General features: G+C 49.2%; 1 protein-coding gene across 1 annotated transcript in view; it reads right to left on the bottom strand.

Annotated features, from left to right (window-relative positions):
* Positions 1-22,370, bottom strand: part of LOC144509701 (myoferlin-like) — a 182,650-nt gene that overhangs the window by 127,753 nt on the left and 32,527 nt on the right. The window contains exons 10-16 of the mRNA XM_078238482.1: positions 19,374-19,404; positions 17,112-17,227; positions 15,288-15,411; positions 12,119-12,222; positions 7,901-7,969; positions 5,119-5,162; positions 1,726-1,802 (exon numbers count right to left, since the gene is read on the bottom strand). Of these exons, the coding sequence (XP_078094608.1) occupies positions 1,726-1,802; positions 5,119-5,162; positions 7,901-7,969; positions 12,119-12,222; positions 15,288-15,411; positions 17,112-17,227; positions 19,374-19,404 (565 nt within the window). The remainder of the gene's footprint in view (positions 1-1,725; positions 1,803-5,118; positions 5,163-7,900; positions 7,970-12,118; positions 12,223-15,287; positions 15,412-17,111; positions 17,228-19,373; positions 19,405-22,370) is intronic.

The raw sequence follows: 22,370 nt of genomic DNA, 5'->3' as shown, positions 1-22,370 counted from the left end.
AAAACGTCCCAGTCTATCCAGCCTCTCCTTATAACTCAAACTATCAAGTCCCGGTAGCATCCTAGTAAATCTTTTCTGCACTCTTTCCAGTTTAATAATATCCTTTCTATAATAGGTGACCAGAACTGTACACAGTATTCCAAGGTAATGAAGGATAGACGCACAATCCTACAGTTTAATGTCTTAAAACAGTCCAAAGTCAGTCCAGAGAGACAAAAGTTTTAAAGTTTATTTATTTAGTGTCGCAAGTAGGCTTACATTAACACTGCAATGAAGTTACTGTGAAAATCCCCTAGTCGCCACACTCCGGCGCCTGTTCGGGTTACACTGAGGGGGGAATTTAGCACGTAACCAGCACGTCTTTTGGACTGTGGGAGGAAACCGGAGCACCCGGAGGAAACCCACGCAGACACGGGGAGAACGTGCTAACTCCGCACAGACAGTGACCCAAGCCGGGAATTGAACCCAGGTCTCTGATGGTGGTGCTGCCTGCAACTTGGGATAAACATTTGCGAGTTGTTTATGAATAACACCACTGGTATAATCGAACATTATCATCAGTTTTCCATGGTATCATTGGCTTGAGTGCCAGAGAACTTTCTGGAAGAATGTGCAAAGTTGAGGATAAAAGAGGTACTTGGAGTCTTTTTCCCCAGCAGAAACTTGAAGATCACATTCGCGACGTGTGCCCTGAAGATCACCTTCAGAGAAGAACAAAGGACCATGAGGAAGATCCATACCCAAGGGCAGACCTGGACAGTTCGTTCAAATCAGTCAAAAAGTTAATTGAAGTTAAATGAGTTGAGTATGTTAAAGTGCAATAAGAAGTCTCACAACACTGGGTTAAAGTCCAACAGGTTTATTTTGAATCACGAGCTTTCGGAGCACTGCTCCCTCCTCAGGTGAGCGGAGAGGTAGGTTTCACAAACACAGTATATATAGGCCAAGGCACAATTGCAAGATAATGGTTGGAATGTGAGTTTTTACAGATAATCAAGTCTTTACAGGTACAGACAGTGGGAGTGGAGAGAGGGATAATCACAGGTTAAAGAGGTGTGAATTGTCTCAAGGCAGGACAGTTAGAACAAAGAAAATTACAGCACAAGAACAGGAATGTAGGATTTTGCAAACCCTGGCCAAATAAAGACTTGATTACCTGTAAAGACTCGCATTCCAACCATTATCTTGCAATTGTGTCTTGGCCTATATATGCTGTGTTTGTGAAACCTACCTCTCCGCTCACCTGAGAAAGGGGCAGTGCTCCGAAAGCTCGTGATCCCAAATAAACCCGTTGGACTTTAACCTAGTCTTGTGAAACTTCTTACGGGAGCCCACCCCAGTCCAACGCCGGCATCTCCACCTCATGGCGATGTTAAAGTAAGAGTTGCGACTCATGTATGTTTATGTTGAGCATCGTGACCTGGATTGTTAAATAAAGGAGGATTCCGTTAAGGTGAATGTTGAGTTGACTGTCTGACTTTCGTCGGTCGCACGAGGGGAAAATATCTGGGGAAAAGGTTTAAGTATTCCAGTCGGATAACAGTCCCTATCCTGATGCATTGACCTTTGAGCAAGGTTACACAGGATTTGGGAGCAAACTAAAGGCTTTGTGGCCGTTGGGAGCCGATTTGAGTTTTCAGATGGAACAAAGCAGGAGCTGAGGTCTTAAATTGAAAGCTGGAAGAAAGGCCTCTCCTCATGAACACGGAGACAAACATCCCTTACCTGCTGACCCGGTGGATGAGATTTTTGAGATGCTCAAGAACGTCGTTCCTAAAGGATTATTTTTGACGGCATTCTTCCTGAAAATAGGAACCATTCAAGATCTTCAGTAAGCTTCATGGACAACTGAACTAAGGCTACTGAGCATACTAAAACAGGCGGAACTCTGGCCCGACCCACAACCACACGGATATTATTAAACAATAAAGAGTGCAGAAAGCATTTACTCGGATGCCACCGGGACTTGATGGTTTCATAGAGTCATAGAATCCCTACAATGCACAAGGAGGCTATTCAGGCCATTGAGTCCGCACTGTCTCTCTGACAGAGCGTCCCACCCAGGCCCTATCCCCGTAACCCCACGCATTTCATAGAATCCTACAGTGCAGGAGGAGGCCATTCGGCCCATCGAGTCTGCACTGACCACAATCCCACCCCAGGCCCCATCCCCATAACCCCATACATTTACCTTGGCTAGTTCCCCGACACTAAGGGGCAATTTAGCATGGCCAATCAACCTAATCCGCACATCTTTGGAGTGTGGGAGGGAACCGGAGCACCCGGAGGAAACCCACGCAGACATGGGGAGAATGTGCAAACTCCACACAGACAGTGACCCAAGCCGGGAATCGAACCCGGGTCCCTGGACTGTGAGGCAGCAGTGCTAACCACTGTGCCGCCGTGCCGTGAGTTATAAGGAGACGATGGATAGACTGGGACTTTTTTCCCTGGAACGTAGGAGTCTTGAGGTGATCTTATAGAGGTCTATAAAATAATTAGGGGCATAGATCAGCTCGATAGTCAATATCCTTTCCCAAAGGTAAGGGGGAGTCTAAAACTAGAGGGCATAGGTTTAAGGTGAGAGGGGAGAGATACAAAAGTATCCAGAGGGGCACTTTTTCCACACAGAGGGTGGTGAGTGTCTGGAACGAGCTGCCAGAGGTAGTAGTAGAGATGGGTACAATTTTGTCTTTTAAAAAGCATTTAGACAGTTACATGGGTAAGATGGGTATAGAGGGATATGGGCCAAATGTGGGCAATTGGGACTAGCTTAGGGGTTAAAAAAAGGGGCAGAAGTTGGGCCTAAGGGCCTGTTTCCATGCTATAAACCTCTATGACTCTGAGACTATGACTATTTAATGGAGGTTTTGAGCAGTTTTGCCATCTGCTCGTGGTAGTCAATTTGCCGGGCTTGTGCCGTGCTGGCTGGAGAAGCCAAAGGGATGAAATGGGCGGCTTGGCCGTGGTTGCCAAGAACATCTGCAACCTGTACGGCATTTAAAATCTGTTCGCAGCCCGCTCGCCAAAGCAAGGATGGACCATGCAAGAGAAGAATGAAGCTGTACCAGTGTCAGCCATCAATCAGTGGCAAACAACCATGTCTCTAAACCAGAAGGTTGTGGGTTAGAACCATAGAATCCCTACAGTGCAGAAGGAGGCCATTCAGCCCATCGAATCTGCACCGACCACAATCCCACCCCAGGTCCTATCTCCAGAACCCCATGCATTTACCCTAGCTAGTCCCCCTGACACTAAGGGGCAATTTAGCATGGCCAATCCCCCTAACCCGCACATCTTTGAACACTAAGGGGCAATTTAGCATGGCCAATCCACCTAACCTGCACATCTTTGGACACTAAGGGGCAATTTAACATGGCCAATCCCCCTAACCTGCACATCTTTGGACACTAAGGGGCAATTTAGCATGGCCAATCCACCTAACCCGCACATCTTTGGACACCAAGGGGCAATTTAACATGGCCAATCCACCTAACTGCACATCTTTGGACACTAAGGGGCAATTTAGCATGGCCAATCCACCTAACCCGCACATCTTTCGGACTGTGGGAGGAAACCGGAGCACCCGGAGGAAACCCACACTGACACAGGGAGAACGTGCAAACTCCACACAGACAGTGACCCGAGGCCAGGAATAGAATCATAGAAACCCTACAGTGCAGAAAGAGGCCATTTGGCCCATCGAGTCTGCACCGACCGCAATCCCACCCAGGCCCGACCCCCATATCCCTAAGGTATAATAGAACCCGAGTCCTTGGCGCTGTGAGGCAGCAGTGCTAACCACTGTGCCCCCATGCCACCCTTGTGCCACCGTGCCACCCTCGCCACCAAAATCCAGCACCTGAAATCTAGGCCGATGCTCCCAATCTTCTGGATGAGACATCAAATCGAGGCCCTGTCCGTCCTCCCAGGTGGATGTAAAGGTTCCATTTGAAGAGGAATGTGGGAGTTATCCCTGGTCTCCCTCTTCTAACTGTTGATCTGGTGACTTTAACACATTGCTGGCTGTGGGAGCTTGCCGTGAGCAAATTGGCTACTGTGTTTCCTACATTGGGACCGCACTTCAAAGAAGTGCTCCATTGCCCAGACAGCACTTTGTGCTGAGATCCTGAAAGGTGCTATCGAAATGCAAGTTTGTACTTACTTTACAGGGGGGTGCCTGGGGTTGAAAATCAACCAAGGCTTTGGACGCTGGTCACTACTCGATGACACTGGCCACCCACCTCTCTCCCTGCACACTCTCCCCAACCTGGTGTGAAACTCGACACCAGTGAGAATCAGCAAACGGTGGGTAGAAAATGAAGACAGCAATCTCTTTAACAAAAAAAAATGGATGGTTTACAAAAGAGCAAAACTCCCTGGACCACAGGCCCGTCGACACATCACAAACCAGAGGAGGTTCACAAGAATGATCCCTGGAATGAAGAGCTTGTCGCATGAGGAACGGTTGAGGACTCTGGGTCTGTACTCGTTGGAGTTTAGAAGGATGAGGGGGGGATCTTATTGAAACTTACAGGATACTGCGAGGCCTGGATAGAGTGGACGTAGGAGAGGATGTTTCCACTGGTCGGAAAAACTAGAACCAGAGGGCGCAACCTCAGGCTAAAGGGACGATCCTTTAAAACAGAGATGAGGAGGAATTTCTTCAGCCAGAGAGTGGTGGATCTGTGGAACTCTTTGCCGCAGAAGGCTGTGGAGGCCGGGTCATTGAGTGTCTTTAAGACAGAGATAGATAAGTTCTTGATTAATCAGGGGTTATGGGGAAAAGGCAGGAGAATGGGGATGAGAAAAATATCAGCCATGATTGAATGGCGGAGCAGACTCGATGGGCCGAGTGGCCTAATACCGCTCCGATGTCTTATGGTCTTATAAACGCAGTGGAAACTAAAGAGAATGGTGTTGAAAGAGCAGGAGATAGTGTCGACAGAGAGGGAAATGAGCACAAGACAACGGGAGGTGGAACCAAAGAGATCAGGGGTATTTCGGAGGTGAATTTAGCTGAGGCAACAAGTTACAGGGAAGATAGAAATGGCGAAGCAGGAACCAGGCACCAGCCTGCCCCTCCCGAGGGAATGAAATAAAGCAATCTCCACCTACCGTTCGCACACCGTGAAGCGAATACTCTCGCACAAGGACGGAAACTGTGGAGAAAATAAATGTAAAGGATCACTTTGTCACTGGGCCTGACAATATCTCGTTTCCTGCAACTCCCCAAGACCACTCGCCAACCCTGACCCCCACTGTGTGTTAGGAATGGCTCAACAGACCTTCCAATTATGTCCTAATTTGATTATTCAATAGAAGTCACTGATATATAAAAGGGGCCACAGGTGGCACTGGGTTGTTGGTGGAGAATTGGTGGATCAAAGAAATAAAGATACTTTATGAAAAAGCAGAACCCGTGTCTCCGTTACTCTACAGCAAGCGAGAGGCTCAGACACTGTACGCTGACCAGACATGGTAGCACTTTCTTTATGGGAAACCCGACTTCTCTTTGCAAGTCGTCAACTCCACGAACTGACCCATTCTAGTCACTCCAATCAAAACCCTTCCATACTATCGTCGCAATAACTAAACGCATCCACCCGATTCCTCACCCTGACCCAGGGTATTGGAAACAGCAATCATTTTTTCTGATCTACACATTCCTTTAATAATCTTTAACGGGAGACAGTAGCATAGTGATAATATCAGAGGAATGATGGGCCGAATGGCCTAATTCAGCTCCTATATTTTATGGTAATCCAGGCTAATGCTCTGGGGACATAATCCCACCATGACAGCTGGTAGAATTTAAATTCAATTAATAAAATCTTGAATATAAATATAGTGTCAGCGATGGTGACCATGGAATTGTCACCGATTGTCGGGAAAACCCATCTGGTTCACTCATCGTAGAATCCCTACAGTGCAGAAGGAGGCCATTTGGCCCATCGAGTCTGCACCGACCACAATCCCACCCAAGGCCTCTCCCCATAACCCTATGCATTAACCCTAGCGAGAACCCCTGACACTAAGGGGTAATTTAACAAGGCCAATCCACCTAACCCGTACATCTTTGGACAATGGGAGGAAACCGGAGCACCCGGAGGACGCAGACACGGGGAGAACGTGCAGACTCCACACAGACAGTGAGGCAGCAGTGCTAATCACTGTGCCGCCGTGCCCCTCTCCCCAAACCCCCTTTGCTCCACCCCCCCACCTCGCCCCGCCTTTGGGGAAGGAAATCTGCTGTCCTTACCCCGTTTGGCCTACTTGTGACTCCAGCAATGTGGTTGACTCTTAACTGCCCCCTGAAATGGCCGGAGTAGTTCAAGGGACAATTAAAGATGGGTAACAAATGTTGTCCTTGCGAGAGAGGTCCACATCCCATGAAAGAATTTTTTGAAAAGTGCCTAGATTAGATCATCCCTTTAATCTTCAGGGCTGGTCTATCCGAGTAATTTAACCCTTCTCGCCCCGGTACCAAACAGCTGAAGAAACCCATCTGACATTCTCCTTGCCACCATTTGCGAGGAGATCTTAACTTGATTTATTTTGAACCTGTGCACAGGGGAATACCATTAGAACAAAGCACAAAGAACAGTACAGCACAGGGACAGGCCCTTCGGCCCTCCAAGCCTGTGCCGATCATGATGCCTAAACTAAAACCGTACGCACTTACGGAGTCCGTATCCTTCCATTCCCATCCTATTCATGTTCTCGTCCAGTTGCCCCTTAAATGCCGCTATCGTACCTGCTCCCACCACCTCCCCGGGCAGCGCGTTCCAGACATTCACCACCCTCTGTGTAAAAAAACTTACCTCACACATCTCCTCTAAACTTTTCCCCATGCACCTTAACCCCATGTCCCCGTGTACTTGACTTTTCTACCCTAGGAAAGAACATCTAACTATCCATTCTGTCCCTGCCACACATAATCTTGCAAACCTCTATCAGGTCATATTTGACGGACATATTTTACACAGAGGGTGGTGGGGGCCTGGAATGCGCTGCCAGGCAAGGTGGTGGAGGCGGACACACTGGGAACGTTTAAGACTTATCGAGACAGCCATATGAACGGAGTGGGAATGGAGGGATACAAAAGAATGATCCAGTTTGGACCAGGGAGCGGCGCAGGCTTGGAGGGCCGAAGGGCCTGTTCCTGTGCTGTATTGTTCTTTGTTCTTTGTTCAGGTCACCCCTCAACCTCCATCGTTCCAGTGAGAACAAACCGAGTTTATCACAGAATTTCATAGAAATTTCAAAGAATTTCATAGAATCCCTACAGTGCAGAAGGAGGCCATTCGGCCCATCGAGTCTGCAGCAACCACAATCCCACCCAGGCCCTATCCCCATAACCCTACTTATTTACCCTACTAACCCCCTGACACTAAGGGGCAATTTAGCATGGCCAATCAACCTGACCCGCACATCTTTGGACTGTGGGAGGAAACCGGAGCACCCGGAGGAAACCCACGTAGACACGGGGGGAATGTGCAAACTCCGCACAGACAGCGACCCAAGGCCGGGAATCGAACCCGGGTCCCTGGCGCTGTGAGGCAGCAGTGCTAACCACTGTGCCACCGTGCCTCCCCAAAGCTCTCCTCAGAGCTAATACCCTCCATACCAGGCAACATCCTGGTAAACCTCTTCTGTACCCTCTCCAAAGCATCCACATCCTTCTGGTAGTGCGGCGACCAGAATTGTACACAATATTCCAAATGCGGCCTAGCTAAGGTTCTGTACAACTGCAGCCTGACCTGCCAATTTTTAATCTTTCACACATTCCGGGAACCCACAGTTTAAGCTGCCTTGTGCAGTCACACCCTTCCAGACCTTGGCTCCCTCGGCCTGTGATTCTGAATTCCAGGTTCGAAAGCGGTCGTGTGAAACATACCCTGCTGCGCAGATAAATCACTTGGTTCCATTCTGGGTTGACGTGGTTTTCGATGACCTTCGTCGCTACCTGCAAGGAGGACAGGGTGTTAGATTCCCGCCTTACACTCAACTTTCTCTCCCCCCCAACCCCCCCCATTTAATCCTCAACTTCTAGAAGAGCGTCACAGTGTAAAAGGAAATCATGAACCAATCTCTGGTGTTTATTGGACGATCCCCTCCCCACACAGTTGGGTGCAGCGAGCGTGAGGCCTGTGATTGGGTAATACTGCAAATAAAAACTGAAAATGCTCAGCGGCTCGGACAACCTCTGGGGAGAGAAGAACAGAGTTCATAGAATCCCTACAGTGCAGAAGGAGGCCCTTCAGCCCATCGAGTCTGCAGCGGGGTTATGGGAATAAGGCCTGGGTGGGATTGTGGTCAGTGCAGGTTCGATGGGCTGAATGGTCTCCTTCTGCACTGTAGGGATTCTATGATTCTATGGCAACAATTCCACCCAGGACCTATACCCCTCACCCAACATATTTAGCCTGCTGATCCCCCCGACATTAAGGGCCAATTTGGCATCTACCTAACCTGCACATCTTTGGACGCTAAGGGACAATTTAGCATGGCCAATCCACCTAACCCGCACATCTTTGGACACTAAGGGGCAATTTAGCATTGCCAATCCACCTAACCTGCACATCTTTGGACACTAAGGGGCAATTTAGCATGGCCAATCCACCTAACGTACACATCTTTGGACACTAAGGGGCAATTTAGCATGGCCAATCCACCTAACCCGCACATATTTGGACGCTAAGGGACAATTTAGCATGGTCAATCCACCTAACCTGCACGTCTTTGGACACTAAGGGACAATTTAGCATGGCCAATCCACCTAACCTGCACATCTTTGGACACTAAGGGACAATTTAGCATGGTCAATCCACCTAACCTGCACATCTTTGGACACTAAGGGACAATTTAGCATGGCCAATCCACCTAACCTGCGCATCTTTGGACACTAAGAGGCAATTTAGCATGGCCAATCCCACTAACCTGCACATCTTTGGACACTAAGGGTCAATTTAGCATGGCCAATCCACGTAACCTGCACATCTTTGGACTGTGGGAGGAAACCAGAGCACCCGGAGGAAACCCACGCAGACATGGGGAGAACATGCAAACTCCACACAGACAGTGACCCAAGCTGGGAATTGAACCCGGGTCCCCGGCGCTGTGAGGCAGCAGTGCTAACCCACTGTGCCGCCGTGCGTGCCCTTGTGTCAAGGTCAGTTTGCTCTATGACCTTCCAGCAGGAATGGGAAAAGTTAGAGATTCAGTCGGTTTTGAGCAAGGAGTGGGTGGGATGAGGGCAAAAAGGTCTGTGATGGGTTGGAAGACAGTGAAGTGTGAATGACGGAAGTATTAGTCTCCCGGGGCCAAAGGGAATGGAGTTGGGTCGGAAAAAAGATAAAAGATAGGGCCTGGAGCAGGCTGAAATAAAAAGATACAAGTGAATCCTCAACCAGCAACGGAAAGGACAGAGTTTGCAGCTGGAAGTTGTTGAACGCAATGTTGTAAAGGGTCTAATTGAAAGCTGGGATGCTTCCACTCGAGTTGATGTTGAGCTTCAGTGCAGCAGTAATATCTCTCCCAGTGGGAATACAGGTCCTCAGTGTATCACTCAGGGATCACGCAATGAGTTCCCACTTCAGCAGCAGCAGCAAGCCAGCACTTCCCAAACCTGTGGCTCCTCCTACCGTAAGAAGTTTAACAACACCAGGTTAAAGTCCAACAGGTTTATTTGGTAGCAAAAGCCACACAAGCTTTCGGAGCTCCAAGCCCCTTCTTCAGGTGAGTGGGAATTCTGTTCACAAACAGGGCATATAAAGACACAAACTCAATTTACATGAATAATGGTTGGAATGCGAATACTTACAGCTAATCAAGTCTTTAAGATACAAACAACGTGAGTGGAGAGAGCATCAAGACAGGCTAAAAAGATGTGTATTGTCTCCAGACAGGACAGCCAGTGACACTCTGCAGGTCCAGGCAGGCTGTGGGGGTTACAAATAGTGTGACATGAACCCAATATCCCGGTTTAGGCCGTCCTCGTGTGTGCGGAACTTGGCTATCAGTTTCTGCTCAGCGACTCTGCGCCGTCGTGTGTCGCGAAGGCCGCCTTGGAGAACGCTTACCCGAATATCAGAGGCCGAATGCCCGTGACCGCTGAAGTGCTCCCCAACAGGAAGAGAACAGTCTTGCCTGGTGATTGTCGAGCGGTGTTCATTCATCCGTTGTCGTAGCGTCTGCATGGTTTCCCCAATGTACCATGCCTCGGGACATCCTTTCCTGCAGCGTATCAGGTAGACAACGTTGGCCGAGTTGCAAGAGTATGTACCGTGTACCTGGTGGATGGTGTTCTCACGTGAGATGATGGCATCTGTGTCGATGATCCGGCACGTCTTGCAGAGGTTGCTGTGGCAGGGTTGTGTGGTGTCATGGTCACTGTTCTCCTGAAGGCCGGGCAGTCTGCCGCGGACAATGGTCTGTTTGAGGTTGTTCCTACCTGGCGGACGGGTGGGAACACCAACCCAATGTGTGCCCTTCCAAGGTCACGCACCAGCTCAACTTATATCGTTCCTCCGCTGTCACAGGGTCAAAAAAATCATAGAATCCCTATGGTATAGGAGGAGGCCACTCGGCCCATCAGACCTGCACTGGCAAGTTCATAAGATATAGGAGCAGAATTAGGCCATTCGGCCCATCGAGTCTGCTCTGCCATTCAACCATGGCTGATATGCTCCTCATCCCCATTTTCCTGCCTTCTCTCCATAACCCTTCAACCCATTAAAAATCTGTCCAACTCCTCCTCAAATCTACTCACTGTCCCAGCGTCCACCGCACGTTGGGGTCGCGAATTCTAACAATCCCATCCAGGAACCCAATGTATAATACCCTGCAAATCCCCCGGGGGCAATTTGTCATCGGCTATGCTAATGAAGACGGGAATGGATTAATGAACTTTGTAACATTTGAGCATTGACCCGAACTCTGTGATTTGGTGAGAAGCACTGTAGAACTCCTGTTTACGTCAGGGTGTTTTCATGCTCATGTATCCAGGAACAGATAAGAGCAGCAGCTGGGGTATAGAAGAGTATGTTTTTCCCGGCTAATCTGTTCAGGAATGTGGCTAACCCAGCTGGCAGCCATTTTGTATTCTGTAATATGTACTGCTGTGTAACAGTAGGGCCTGAATGCAGGCCTTCTGTGATCGTAGAATGATACATTCATATATATTCATCATATCCTTACTGATATAAATTATACAGGTACCTACGAACGTATATAAATTGTGCAAATATATAGGCCCCTCTGTATCCCAGTGAACTTGTTTGTGCGAGACTGCCCCACGGGTGTCCACAGAGAGCAACAACAGTCGCAGCCTTGGGATAACCATGAAGAAACCGCCAAGGCAGCAAGGTTCACACGATGGAGGACAAGCCACAGCCTGGGAACCTGAGGGGCCTGGGAAACTGCGGACGTGACAGGTGGGGTATAAATATATGTTCTTAACCTGTATCTGCTGAGAGGCCTGAGGCCCGTGTTAGGCATCGGACGTCTCCCACAATTGTGCAAATAAACCACTGTTATTTTGACCTACGACGAGTCTGAGGTGTTTTTGCCTACAACACTAAATTGGCCAATCCCCCTAACGTCTTTCGCACAGACTGATCCAAGCCGGGAATCGAACCCGGGTCCCCGGCGCTGTGAGGCAGCAGTGCTAACCCACTGTGCCACCCTGGACCTCGCACTGGAGCACTCCCTTAGGAGTGCACTGGAATGACACCCGAGTTTTCTTTTTGCGCTCAGATCCCGCGGTGAGACTTGAACCTGAAACCTTCTGACTCTGAGGGGAGAGTGCGACCCACTGAGCCAGGGCTGACGCCACTTTCTCAAGGGTAACCACAGGTGGGCGATTAGTGCTCAGCCAGCGGCGCGTCATATCCCAAGACTGAGTAATGGAAACTCCTCCACCTATTGTTCCCCCCACCCCATCCCGGGACACTCTCCCCGACCCCTTGCGATGGGACATTCCCCTCAACCCCAACCATCCCGAGACAGGACAGACTGCAGGGGAGGGTAATCAAACTCGAGTCCCTGAAATTCAAGATGCACAAACTCATTGCAGCGTTGGATGGCTAAGGGAGGAAGGGCGATGTGATCTCACCTTAGTCCCGGCAAAGCTGACTTCCAGAAACGAGTCGACGCCATCCTTTTTATCGGAATCCACCCCAAACATGTGCTTCAAGTTTGACATCAGTCCTTTGGCCACTGGAAAGAGGGCAACAGAGTGAATGTGACGACCATTTCCGCCCTCACCTCTCTCTGCTTCATTGGTAATACAATGTATTCAGAATTTACCTCCCTATGTCCCTTCCAACGCTGGCTGGTTTAGTAGTCTAGTTCAAAGGGGGTAGATCGTGACTGCGTGCGACGGTGCAAAACATTTGATCGCGCGTTTGCATCTTGCTTCGTATAGCGCCGCGCGCCATTTTCATTTCTGCATTCAGCGTGAATATAAATGGGAGACTGGCCAGACGGGAACGACAGGAGCAATAAGAATCTACCCTAGACTTTCCCAGGAAAGGGCGGCGTGGCAGCACAGTGGGTTAGCACTGCTGCCTCACAGCGCCAGGGATCCGGGTTCGATTCCCGGCTCGGGTCACTGTCTTGTGTGGAGTTTGCACGTTCTCCCCGTGTCTGCGTGGGTTTCCTCCGGGTGCTCCGGTTTCCTCCCACAGTCCGAAAGTGTGCGGGTTAGGTGGATTGACCATGCTAAATTGCCCCTTAGTGTCCAAAGATGTGCAGGTTAGGTGGATTGGCCATGCTAAATTGCCCCTTAGTGTCCAAAGATGTGCAGGTTAGGTGGATTGGCCATGCTAAATTGCCCCTTAGTGTCCAAAGATGTGCAGGTGAGGTGGATTGGCCATGCTAAATTGCCCCTTAGTGTCCAAAGATGTGCAGGTGAGGTGGATTGGCCGTGCTAAATTGCCTCTTAGTGTCCAAAGATGTGCAGGTTAGGTGGATTGGCCATGCTAAATTGCCCCTTAGTGTCCAAAGACGTGTAGATTAGATGGATTGGCCATGGTAAATTGCCCCTTAGTGTCCAAAGATGTGCGGGTTAGGTGGATTGGCCATGCTAAATTGCCCCTTAGTGTCCAAAGATGTGCAGGTTAGGGGGATTGGCCATGCTAAATTTCCCCTTAGTATTAGGGGGGTTAGTAGGGTAAGTATGTGGGGCTACAGGGATAGGGCCTGGGTGGGACTGTTGTTGGTGCAGACTCAATGGCCTCCCTCTGCACTGCAGGGATTCTATTATTCTATAATTCTAATCTCAGTTCTGCTTTTGATTATGTGAGACTGGTAACCAATCTATACTCACTGTGGCTGGATTGGTTAAATCTGGGTGTTGACTCAGAGCAAAATAAACTGACACCATAGAAGTTATGAGAAGCTAAGAGTGAAGGTATGGGGTGGACGTTTTAAGCCTGATCTAAAACTCTGTCAATTAAGTTTGTTCACACTTGGAAACAAGTGTTATCTCTGCTTTGCTGTGAGGCAAGTCGAACATATAAAATGCGCAACAAATGCCCCCAGTCTGCCCACATTTTCTCATCTTCAGGATTTTCTGAGGTCATAGATCATAGAATAGAATCCCGACAGTGGAGAAGGCGGCCATTCGGCCCATCGAGCCTGAATTGACAACAATCCCACCCAGGCCCTGTCCCCATGTATTTACCCTGCTGATCCCTTGACACTGAGGGGCACTTCTTTTTTTAAACCACGGTCAATCAACCTAACCGGTACGTCTTTTGGAGGGTGGGAGGAAACCGGAGCACCCGGAGGAAACCCACGCAGGCACGGGGAGAAGGTGCAGACCCCACACAGACAGTCAACCGGGGATCGAACCCGGGTCCCTGGCGCTGTGAGGCAGCGGTGCTAACCACTGTGCCGCCGTGCCACCCCTACTTGTCAATTTATCTCACCTTTTCTTTGATGGTGTTCTGACCTATGACAACCCTTCCCTCACTCCCCCTGTATTCCTTCAGTATAAAGGAACTGATCGAATACAGCAGGGAGAGAGCGGGACTGACGGCACGGATTCCCACTGGCAATGAAACTCTTGAATATTGCCTCAAAGGGAGGCATGTTGCCTCAGCGTTATGTCGTATACATATCAGGACAAATGCAAGAATGCCAAATTTCAAAACTACCACAACAATTTATACTACAGGAGAGAAGGGGTATTGAATGGTTTGCAAGTTGACTCTGATTGGCTGAGGCCACTGAACCAGTAGTGGAGAGGCCAAGGCACACATTCCTGGGACACGGGTTCAAATCCTATCATGGCAGCTGGCTGAATTTAAATTCAGTTTTAATTAAAATAAAATGGAATTGAAAGTTGAAATCATGAAACGATTAGCAGATGTTGTTAAAAGCCATCTGCTACACGGGCGGCACGGTGGTTAGCACTGCTGCCTCACAGCGCCAGGGAGCCAGGTTCGATTCCCGGCTCGGGTCACTGCCTGTGTGGAGTTTGCACATTCTCCCCCGTGTCTGCGTGGGTTTCCTCCGGGTGCTCCCGGTTTCCTCCCACAGTCCGAAAGACGTGCTGGTTAGGTGCTAAATTCTCCCTCAGTGTAACCCGTACAGGCGCCGGAGTGTGGCGGCGACTAGGGGATTTTCACAGTAACTTCATTGCAGTGTTAATGTAAGCCTACTTGTGACACGAATAAATAAAAACTGACCAAAAAAACTTAATGCGGGGAAGGAAGTCGGCCATCATGACTCAGTCTGGCCTACATGCGACTCCAGTAATGTGGTTACCTCTTAATTTCTCTCAAGGGGCAATTAGGGATGGGCAATAAATGCTGGCCTTGCCAGCGATACACACATCCAGCGAAAGAACACAAGAGGGGAATGGAAGGTAAAGTTTGTTTATTAGTCACAAGTCAGGCTTACATTAACACTGCAATGAAGTTACTCTGAAATTCCCCGAGTTGCCTGTTTGGCTACAGCGCTTGTTTGGGTCAATGCACCTAACCAGCACATCTTTCGGACTGTGGGAGGAAACCGGAGCACCCGGAGGAAACCCACGCAGACACGGGGGAGAACGTGCAAACTCCGCACAGACAGTGACCCGAGCCGGGAATCGAACCCGTGTCCCTGGCGCTGTGAGGTAGCGGTGCTAACCACTGTGCCACCCAGGGGGGGGAAAGGGCAGGGCAATGGCAGACTACAAAAGCAGCGCAACTCTGCCACGGTGTGGCCAGACTCTCCCAACTCGGCACTGGTGGGGAAGCAGCCATGTTGCTGCGTCTCTCTCACATGCTTACTGTGTGAAATGTCCTCCCCTCTGTAGATCTTCAGTTCAAAGGTGACCCATCGGGAAAGAATGCCCGTCGGCTGCAGCAGGTTACTCTCAACATCATCCTCCTCGTTTGTCCCTCTCTTGTCTATCTAGTGCAGCAAAGGGACTTCGATTACAAAAAAAATTACATTCACACTTCTTAAAAAGAAACAGTTCTACAGTTTCTACCTCTTCGTATTTTGTACACATATTTCATAGAATCATAGAATCCCTACAGTGCGGAAAGAGGCCATTCGGCCCATCGAGACTGCACCGATCACAATCCCACCCAGGCCCTATCCCCATAACCCCATGCATTTACCCTAGCTAGTCCCCCCCGACACTAAGGGACAATTTAGCATGGCCAATCCCACTAACCTGCACATCTTTGGACACTAAGGGGCAATTAGCATGGCCAATCCACCTAACCTGCACATCTTTGGACACTAAGGGGCAATTTAGCATGGCCAATTCACCTAACCTGCACATCTTTGGACACTAAGGGGCAATTTAGCATGGCCAATCCACCTAACCTACACATCTTTGGACACTAAGGGACAATTTAGCATGGCCAATCCACCTAACCTGCACATCTTTGGACACTATGGGGCAATTTAACATGGCCAATCCACCTAACCTACACATCTTTGGACAATAAGGGGCAATTTAGCATGGCCAATCCACCTAAACTGAAACAATGTGTCGATAAAAGACATATGCAGTCTTTTGTCTTTAGCGATCAACCATCGCAAGATGAAGTGTGGCTTGAAGAACATCTTCAGAGAGACCATGAGGACAGATTTTACATCGGGAACGAACTCGGCCATTTCATTCTAACCGGGTAGTGTTTGTTTTCAGTTAAAGAGATAATATTCAGTTGGGAGTTAAAATTCAGTAAAAGAGTTGAAGTCTTGCACCTGTATAAGTCTGAATTAGTACCTAAAGTGTTAAATAAAGGAAGATTGTTCAGAGAATTAAGAGTCCACTCCTGTTCTTGTTTGTCTCATTCAGCTGGAATGCTTGGAGGGTGTTTAAATTAGTAGCTGAATAATAGCGCCCTGTCTTGGGACAAGATTAATCACCCAGTGCTGCTACTGTTAATCATCCACGCAATGATGCCTTTTGGAAATGCCCAGACGATGGCATAGCGGCTATGTCACTGAACTAGCAATCTCAAAGACCAGGCTAATGTTCTGGGGACATGGGTTCAACTCCCAAGACAGCCCTTAATGGCACGGTGGCACCGTGATTAGCAGTGCTGCCTCACAATGCCAGGGCCCTGGGTTCAATTCCCGGCTTGGCTCACTGTCTGTGTGGAGTCTGCACGTTCTCTCCCCCGTGTCTGCATGGGTTTCCTCTGGGTGCTCCGGTTTCCTCCCACAGTCTGAAAGATGTGGAATCTGTCCTCATGGTCTCTCTGAAGATGTTCTGGTTAGGGTGCATTGACCGTGCTAAATTCTCCCTCAGTGTAACCCGAACAGGCACCGGAGTGTGGCGACTAGGGGATTTTCACAGCAACTTTATTGCAGTGTTAATGTAGGCCAACTTGTGACACCAATAAATAAACTTAACTTTTAATCTAGGCTATAATGCACTAAGGGAGTGCAGCAGTGTCTGAAGTGCCGTTTTTTGGATGAGATATTATAACGAGGGCTATAACTGCGGCCCTTCCAACATTGCAACAATTGGTGACACTTCGGGTGCTTTGGGAGTGCGGAGGTTGGGAAGAGGAGGGATATTAAGACAAGTTCTTTACCTGAGCCCCTACAAGTCAACCCTTAAGGAACCAATAAAATTTGGTTGTACTCACCGGTGCCTCGTCCCCCGCTGCCAGGACAATGATGCTGACTTTCAGGTACCCCTTGGCCAAGGCATGCAAGTCATCTGGCTCATACAGGAGCAGCCATTTCCGTAACACCGCGTGACCTGTGGCAAGACAGCGCCATAGCATTATATCGTATTCACAGCACAAGCAACAGGCCATTCAGCCCAAATACTCAATGCTGGTCTCTTATACTCCACATGAGTCTCCTCCCACCCTACTTCATCCGTTAGCCCACCTACCTATTCTTTTCCCCCTTATGTGTTTATCTACCTTCCTGAAGTGCATCCACGCTATTCCCCTCTAATACTCCCCATGTGCGGCAAGCTTCGCGTTCTAACAAATCCTTGTTTAGTCCTGAAAAAGAGATGCACTGTTCAAGCTTCTCATCTTGTACTCATCTGGACAGATACAAGAACACCAAATTTTAAAAAGGAGCTACAAGTTACGCAGCAGGAGAAAAAGAGAGTTCCTGAATTTCACCCACCCTTCGAGTGAGGAACTGCTTCCCTACATTGCCCCAATCTGCCTGATTTTACTTTAAGGTAATGGCCTTTTCATGGAACCCCTACAGTGCAGAAGGAAGCCATTCGGCCCTTCGAGCCAGCGCTGACGACAATCCCATCCAGGCCCTACCCCCGTAACCCCAAGCATTTACCCTGGCTAGTCCCCCTGACCTGGACATCTTTGGACACTAAGGGGTAATTTAGCATGGCCAATCCACTAACCCGCACATCTTTGGACACTAAGGGACAATTTAGCATGGCCAATCCACCTAACCTGCACATCTTTGGACACTAAGGGGCAATTTAGCATGGCCAATCCACCTATCCCGCACATCTCTGGACACTAAGGGGCAATTTAGCATGGCCAATCCACCTAACCTGCACATCTTTGGACACTAAGGGACAATTTAGCATGGCCAATCCCCCTAACCTACACGTCTCTGGACACTAAGGGACAATTTAGCATGGCCAACCCACTAATCCGCACATCTTTGGACACTAAGGGACAATTTAGCATGGCCAATGCACCTAATCCGTACATCTTTGGACACTAAGGGGCAATTTAGCATGGCCAATCCACCTAACCCGCACATCTTTGGACACTAAGGGGCAATTTAGCAGGGCCAATCCATCTAACCTACACATCCTTGGACACTAAGGGGCAATTTAGCATGGCCAATCCACCTAACCCGCACATCTCTCAGGCTGTGGGAGGAAACCAGAGCACCCGGAGGAAACCCACGCAGGCATAGGGAGAAAGTGCAAACTCCACACAGACAGTGACCCTAGGCCGGGAATCGAACCCGGGTCCCTGGTGCTGTGAGGCAGCAGTGCTAACCATTGTGCCACCGTGCCGTGTTCAGGACTCCATCAGCCAGAGAAATAGCTCTTCCCTATCTCAACTCTTTGTTATCCACGCAAGAATATAAGAACAGCTCTACCATTCAATAAGATCATGACTGATCTGATGGGGGTTGTCCCCTGTAGGCCAAACATCTGTCTAACTCAGCCTTACATACATTCAATGACCCAGCCTCCACACTTCTAGAGAATTTCAAATATTCTTGACCCTCAAGAGTGAGGAAATTTCTCCTCATGTCCATCTTAAATCTCTTATTTTTAAACTGTGCCCCCGAGGTCTAGGTTCCCCCATGTGGGGGAACATCCTCTCACCATCTACCCTGTCAAGTCTCCTGAGAATCTTGTATGCTTCAATTAGATCGCTTCTCACTCTTCATAGAATCACAGGATCCCCACAGTGCAGAAGGAGGCCATTCAACCCATCGAGTCTGCACCGACCACAATCCCACCCACGCCCTATCCCCGTAACCCCATGCATTTATCCCAGCTGGTTCTCCTGACAGGGGCAATTTAGCACGGCCAATACACCTAACCTGCACGTCTTTCGGACTGTGGGAGGAAACCGGAGCACCTGGAGGAAACCCAAGCAGACACGGGGAGAATGTGCAAACTCGGCACAGACAGTGACCCAAGCCGGGAATCGAACCCGGGTCCCTGGCGCTGTGAGGCAGCAGTGCTAACCACTGTGCCACCACTTCTAAACTCCAATGGAAATAGACCCAACCTGCTCAACCTTTCCTCAATTTGATCGCCACTTAACATCTTCTGCACTCAAGCAAAGACAAGCCTAGGCCATGCAGCTTGTTAGTTAACCATTTGTGCCTGGACTTGATCCCTCTTTGATACCTGCAAGGTGCTCACATTGCACAAAACGATCACTTACCTGGAAGGTCATAGACAGAGCCGATGTCCAGCTGTAAGAGAAGGTTTGGCAAAGTTCATAAAACTGTTTGCGAAATCACAGCGCATGGGTTTACTAAGCTGCCATCGAGAAGCACTAGATGGGGCGTCGCACTGTAAAAATCCCATGACACTATTCAGTTAGTTCTCCATGGCCCGGCCAACATTCCTCCCTCGAAACACCAACAACCTGCAACCTGGAACTTGAGTCAGGTTAACTTCCAATAGAAATCTCTGCCATCCATTGATGTGTGGATGTCTTTCTGGTGCATTGAAAGGATAAGAGGCTATATATGAATAATACAATCCCTACAGCACAGAAGGAGGCCATTTGGCCCATCGAGTCTGCACCGACAACAATCCCACCCAAACCCTATTCCCGTAACCCCACATATATACCCTGCTAATCCCATGACACTAAGGGGCAATTTAGCATGGCCAGTCCACCTAACCCGCACATCTTTGGACACTAAGGGTCAATTTAGCATGGCCTATCCACCTAACCTGCACATCTTTGGACTGCGGAGATCATTTAGATGGTGGTCACAAATTCCGCCTCCAGGTTCAGGAACAGGAGTGCAAAATTAAGGCTCCCGTGCGGTGGACGTCAGCTCAAAGAACACCTTCGAGAAAAGTAGGCTATGGGGTGAATCTAGCTTTTTAAATTCATTTTTGGGACATGTGCGTCGGTGGTTGGGCCAGCATTTATATCCCGTTGCTCATTGCCCTTGAACTGAGTGGCTTGCTAGGCCATTTCAGAGGGCAGTTGAGAGTCAACCACATTGCTGTGGCTCTGGAGTCACATGTAGGCCAGACCAGTAAGAACGGCAGATTTCCTTCCCTAAAGGACATTAGTGAACCAGATGGGTTTTTCCGACAATCGACAATGGTTTTGTGGTCATCAGTAGGTTCTCAATTCCAGATTTTTTTTATTGAATTCAAATTCCATCCATGGCGAAATTCAAACCAGGTGCCCAGACCATTAGCTGAGTTTCTGAATTAACAACCTAGCAATAATACCACTCGGCCATGTCTCTCCTCTGCGTTGTCAGGAGGTGGTTCTCTCCCTAGAGATTGGTGGGCACAGTAAGAAGTCTCACAACACCAGGTTAAAGTCCAGCAGGTTTATTTGGTAGCACGAGCTTTCGGAGCGCCGCTCCTTCCTCAGGTGAGTGGAGTGATGATTCCACTCACCTGAGGAGGGAGCAGAGCTCCGAAAGCTCATGCTACCAAATAAACCTGCTGGACCTGAACCTGGTGTTGTGAGACTTCTCACTGTGCCTATCGCCGGCATCTCCACGTCATAGAGATTGGTGGACTTGCGCAGCATGTTTGTGCGAGGAACACTAATTCAGAACAGAGATCACCGTGTGCAGAGTTGGTGGAATCCGAGTTGCCGTGGCAACGTGCACATGGAATTAGATAGTGATGGGAGACGCCCCAATTTCTTTTCTTCTCAGGGCTGGCCAGGAATCTCTCCTGCACTCACCGTCCGTCATTGGTGTTCTTTGGAAGGATTTGTACTTTGATAAGTAACTGGGTTGGTTAAAAACACACCTTCCTTTGGCCATCAAATCCCAGGGTGGGACTCAAATCCAAAGCTTCCGACTCAGGGGCAGGGACGCTACCCACTGCGCCATGAGACCAGAGTGTCTCCTCCCATCTGATATTGTTGGTATTTCCCCCGAGATCTGTTCCGCACACACCCGGTACACTACTGGAATCCTTCAATGCTCTCTTCAGCCTTTGCAGTCACCATCTGAGATCCTAAAGTTCAATTGAGGAGCATCTTATACATGGTGCTACAGGCTAGTGAGCTGCTCCAGGAAACAGATAACAGTCTGCCTTGTGCACCACGCGGTGCGGGATGAGACACAACTTTATACATGAGCTGCTCTCAGTCGTGCAGCTCTTTTCTGATGTTGTCCAGAACTATATCAGAGCTCAGCTCTGCCCCTCTTGAGACTGAGGAAGTGCAGCCTCTCCGCCATCTTGCTTGGGAGGGAGGATGACTCGCTTGGTGTTTGAAGGGTTGGGCGTTTGCACATTCCCTCCCACACCTCGGCTTCCCCTCTGCACGTACCCGACGGAGCCTCTCGATCTGTTTGGTGCCTCCCCGAAGGGGCCTCCTCTATTTTGGGTGGTGACAAGCCCAGGTCTCCCATGGGCCAGTGGGAATGCTTAACCTCTTCAGGGATGCTCTGAGGACGTCCCAAAAGCGTTTCCTCCTGGGAGACCCATGCTGTGACAAAATTCCGGGTCATCTAACCTGCACATCTTTGGACACTAAAGGGCAATTTAGCATGGCCAATCCACCTAACCTACACATCTTTGGACACTAAAGGGCAATTTAGCATGGCCAATCCACTTAACCTGCACATCTTTGGACACTAAAGGGCAATTTAGCATGGCCAATCCACCTAACCTACACATCTTTGGACACTAAAGGGCAATTTAGCATGGCTAATCCACTTAACCGACTCATCTCTGGACACTAAGGGACAATTTAGCATGGCCAATCCACCTAACCTGCACATCTTTGGACACTAAAGGGCAATTTAGCATGGCTAATCCACCTAACCCGCACATCTTTGGACACGAAGGGGCAATTTAGCATGGCCAATCCACCTAACCTACACATCTTTGGACACTAAAGGGCAATTTAGCATGGCAAATCCACCTAACCTGCACATCTTTGGACACTAATCGGCAATTTAGCATGGCCAATCCACCTAACCTGCACATCTTTGGACACTAAAGGGCAATTTAGCATGGCCAATCTACCTAACCCGCACATCTTTGGACTCTGGGTGGAAAGGGGAGCACCCAGAGGAAACCCACGCAGACACGGGGAGAATGTGCAAACTTCACACAGACAGTGACGCAAGGCCGGAATTGAACCCTGGTCCTGGCGCTGTGAGGCAGCAGTGCTAACCACTGTGCCACGTCATTCTCGGTCTCATTCTCTTGTCCTTTCCCC

The sequence above is a fragment of the Mustelus asterias genome, chromosome 22, assembly GCF_964213995.1.
Source record: "Mustelus asterias chromosome 22, sMusAst1.hap1.1, whole genome shotgun sequence".
NCBI classification, from domain to species: Eukaryota; Metazoa; Chordata; class Chondrichthyes; order Carcharhiniformes; family Triakidae; genus Mustelus; species Mustelus asterias.
The sequence above is the reverse complement of the archived record's forward strand: the minus strand, read 5'-3'. Positions and strand labels throughout refer to the sequence as shown.